Source organism: Eucalyptus grandis, chromosome 11 (assembly GCF_016545825.1).
Source record: "Eucalyptus grandis isolate ANBG69807.140 chromosome 11, ASM1654582v1, whole genome shotgun sequence".
NCBI lineage: Eukaryota > Viridiplantae > Streptophyta > Magnoliopsida > Myrtales > Myrtaceae > Eucalyptus > Eucalyptus grandis.
The window spans coordinates 46,476,379-46,481,011 of record NC_052622.1 but is presented as its reverse complement, the minus strand read 5'-3'; the positions used below and the strand labels follow the sequence as shown (position 1 = coordinate 46,481,011).

At 42.7% G+C, this 4,633-nt stretch overlaps 1 protein-coding gene across 1 annotated transcript; it reads left to right on the top strand.

Moving 5' to 3' along the window:
* Positions 1 to 862: 862 nt before the first annotated feature.
* LOC104427842 (protein NODULATION SIGNALING PATHWAY 2) lies at positions 863 to 2,422 on the top strand. The gene has a single exon (XM_010040863.2). It carries the CDS (start codon positions 863 to 865, stop codon positions 2,420 to 2,422), a length of 1,560 nt encoding a protein of 519 aa, XP_010039165.2.
* Positions 2,423 to 4,633: the final 2,211 nt, after the last annotated feature.

Below are 4,633 nucleotides of genomic sequence, written 5' to 3'. Positions count from 1 at the left end.
TACGGATTTCACAAAGACGAGAATCTCTATGTATGCACGTAGAGGTTTTGCTACAAAGAGGGTCCCTCTTCAACACACTCTCTCTCTCTCTCTACTCTTTGAATAATACAATAAAGGATTAATATAACAAAAAAAACCCTAAATTAGTATATCTATGGCAAATTTACCTCAAATTAAACTTTAAACTGGTATATTTGTGACAAATTTATCATATCTTAATTTTCATTAAATCTTATCGTCAAACTGCTAAGTTGAATAATACATTACATTTAATTGATATATCAATTTAGGATTTTATCCTTAGTTTGTCACAAAAGTACTAGTTCGTGATTTCGTATTAAAATTTAACGAATGATAAATTTGTCAGAAATACAACAGTGTGGAATTTTTTATAATCAAAAAAATTGTTTGGAATAAATTTATTACATATTTACTAGTTTGAGATTTTCATGACATTGACCCTACAATAAAAGATTATCTATGACTCGAAAGAGACACATGGAAGGTTGTAATTACCAGTTAAAAGGTAATTACATTGAAAAGACATGGAAAACTATGGCCCTTAACAATTAATTAATAAATAATACATAATAATTTCGACCCAAAAAAAAAAAAAGTGGTAATCAATTAAACATATTGTGGTATTGTGGAGAACGATCACGCAACGTAACAACTTCCAAGAATCTTCCAAGAAAGGAAGAAGACCTCGGCCGGGAAACTTGCTGGAACGAAACTCTTCCTCATCTTTATCTCTATTATTTTATTGCATGAACCGCGGATAAATACCCTCGACTTCTCGTCGATTAAACTCCCCCCCAAATCCTTCAAAAAGAAAACAATCCACAGAATCTTCAACAAGATGATGCCGTCAGAATTCCACAGGGTTCCTTCATGGCCAATCTTTGAGGTCATGAACGATCCAGTTGGCCATGTTATGGGGCCTTGTCCCAATCCAGAATTCTGCGTTGGAGAACATGAATTTTGTTCTCCCTTCACAGAAACAGAGGGCTCCTCTCTGTATCTATCCCCCTCTTATTTGCCCTCTGGGTATTCGCCGAATCTCGTGGAGATTCATAACTCCAAGAATAGCGAATTGGACCCCATTGAAACTTTCCTGATGGAGATTGATGGGTTCGAGCAGATCTCAAGCTGCAATGATAAGGGGAGGACTCCTAGCCCTACTCCATCCCTATACTCGGGGATCAGCAATGATGTCTCATCAGTCCAAGCGTCTTTAGTCCTGCCATTCGAGGGAATGGAGGTCGATAATAAACTCAGCCTCCCTCATCTTCTTAAGGCATATGGCGAGGCCATGGAAAACGAGCAGAGCGACCTCCTCGATGTGATCTCAGGATGCATCGATGAGAGCGCAAACCCACTTGGCAACGTGATGGATCGCCTCGCCTTCTACATGTTCGACAGGAAACAAGGCCTTAATTACATAAAACAAGAGGCTTTCAAGAACTTTAAGCCAGCATCATATGCAATATACCAAATATTGCCCCACGGAAGATTCGCCCATTTTGCAGCTAATTCAGTTATTCTTGAATCCTTGCCCAAACACATCAAGGCCGTGCATGTTATAGACTTCGACATGGGAGAAGCATTCCAATGGTGGGCGTTGATTGAGTCCATGGCAATGGTGAGGAGACGTGTAGCTCTCAGGATAACTTCAATGAAATGGGATGACGAGAAAGGTTTGATCGAATTCGAAGAGGCGAAGAGGAGGCTTCAAGAGCAAGCAAAGGCTGTTGGTGTGGAGTTGGTGGTGGAAGAGTCGAGGATCGATGCGTTAGCGAGTGAGATGAAGAGACTAAGCCAAAGAGGAGGTAATAATAATGATATGAGATCACAATGGATGGTCTTCAATGTAACGAAGGGTCTTCCACACACGGGAAGGAGGAGAAGCGAGAGGCTAGTTGGTGAGTACTTGAGATTGGCCAAAGAAGTCATTGCACATCCCGCTATCGGAGGCATAATAACTTCGGGCCGAGGAGAAACTAGCTGCGAATCCCGAAACTGCTCGGGTTTCGGCGAGTTCTTTGAACAGAACATCAGGTATTACCATGCAATTTTGCAATCAATTGAGTCAGATTTCCCAAGTCAGCAGCTTGTAGAGGCAAGGCTAGCTGTGGAGTCTCTTTTTGTCTCGCCCTTTGTTTCTTGCCTTGACTGGTTCCAAACTTGGGAAGAAATGAGGGAACGTTTGGATGTTCCACTGGGGTCTTGTTACGTGGATGGTTGGAGAATAAGCCAAGCAAGTTTGATGGAAGCCATGAGGCTGATCAGTGGGAAGGAGTCATATTCAGTGGCAATTGGAGAGAATGAGAACGAGATGGTGTTGGAATGGAAAGATTCCCACATGCCTCTGGTCAAATTTTCAGCTTGGGGGATTCCCTCTATGTTTAAAGCAATTGTATAGGATTATAGGTTCCAATTACATTATTTTTCTTTAAGAACGCATCCAAGAGTAAGATTATATAGTTGTGTATATAATTCGTTTTATTTGTGAAAGGAAATCTAAATTCAGTCTAATAACTGTTTATATGATTCCCTCCCATGATAGAAAAAATTAGAGGGACAATTCGATCATCCTTGAAACTTATGCCCCGACTTTGATTTTGCATACGGCAAAGTGGCATCTCACCTCAGTTTTACACGCTTTTAGCACTAGACCGGTTAAATCTTGACCTAGTTAAATTATTACCCTGTTTAGAAGGAAAACTCAAACTTGGCGTAATTAAAATGTGCATAATATCTCTGTCGGTTGTTGACACCTAATTTTAAAAATATAAATAGAAAATAATCTTTGATTATAGGAAAATTTAAAAAAAAAAATTTGAAAAATTGAATTCAAAAACTCAACCGTGTGATTTTGGAGCCACTTTGTTGTTGAGAGGTTGAGCGAAAATCTCCACCGGCGAGAGGTTGAGCGAAAATCTCCACGGGCGAAAAACGAACTCGAGTTTCGTTTTATAAGTAGGGGGCTTCTCTTCATTGTTCGTCCCGAGAAAAAAATAGAAAATTGAAAGAGAGAAAAAGTGTGGGGGGGCAATTTCTCTTCGTCGAGGGAAAAAGAAAACAAAAAAGGCAAAGTCAAGAGAAGCTTTTGCTTCTGCAGAGAGAGTGCAGGGAATGTAGAGAGAGGAGGGAAGAAGAAGAAAAGTCAAAAGAAAAAGTGTACAGAAAGAGAGCAGAGAGAAGTGACGTGAGGGAGAGAGAAAAACAAAAAAAATAAAGAAAAAGTTGTGCACTTTGATCTTCTTCGTGGGTTTCTTCTCCGCGAGTCCCCACGCGCTCCGCTGCAGCCCACGCTGCCGCGCCCGCGCCGCCCGCTGTCGCCTCCATCTGCGAGCACCCGTGCCAGCCCTATTGCCGATGCTCGTATCCGGACCTCCGTCGTGCCAATAGCCCGGCTCCATCGCTGCCTCTCGTGTTCACCGAACGACGATTCCGACACCATCTCTGTCGCATTCGCTTTGACCTACCGGACGTCGAGCCGATGCTCCCTACAACCCGCCGATCCGGCCACCGTTCGCCTCCGCCCGGAACCGAAGCCCCGACGCCCCGTTCCGCCTCCGTCGCCGCCGATCTGCAACACCGGGACCTCCGACTCACCGTGCAACGCCCCGCGACCGACCCGCGACGACCCGACGCTGCTTCCTCTGCCAAGCTCCGCCAAGACTCGACCCGACCGTTGCTGCTGCAACCCGCGAGCTCGCCCTATTGCGCCTCCAGCCGCCGTTCATCAAGCCACCGTACGCCCGAGTGACGTCAGGGCTGGTCGCCGAACTCCCCTCCGACAAAGTCACCGCCGTGCTACTCGCTCGCCATTGCACCCCCGCACAAGATCCTCCTGCCCGCTGCTGATCGACGGCCGTCGTCCTCTCACCGGCGTCCCCGGCAAGAACCGACGAACGCACCGCACGACCACTGTCCTTGCTACGCCATCACCATCTGCTGCCTCCTGTTTTGCTGCAGGACCTCGCCGACCTCCGACGAACAGCCCGATTCCGGCTACGAGGACTCATCACCCTTGGCGAACCACCATCGCAGCTCGGCCATTACCTTCCTCGCCATTTCTTCAAGTCCACCGTGGGTCGGTCTAGGTAAATTTTTAGATATCTGGTTTCATAGTTTTTTATTTATTTATTATTTTCATTCTAACTTGATTTGTTTTGATTTATTATCCAATTAGAAAATTTGTCATATTAAATCATGATAATCAAAATATTGAGCCGCGAGACGTCGGCTTAGATTTTTGATTATTTCGATTTTTTTTTATGACAAATTCATGAATTACTTTGCACCATTAATTCATATTAAAATGCCATTGATTTATATAGATGGATTTTTATTTTGGCATGTTATTATTATTTGCTCATCACATATCATGCATCATATTAGGTACTTAGGTCCATGCACATTTCATATTAAAGCAACATACTTAGATATTTTTAGATTAAGTCAATTTTCATTTAATAGAACAAAAAGATGAACAAAAAAAAAAATGTTATGCATGCCATATGAGTTATAGTTTTTTTTTTAATAAAAAGAAAATGCTAAAAGATGATCATTGCACCATTAAGTTGTTTTCTTTTTAATAAAAAACATTATGTCATTAAAAATAAAA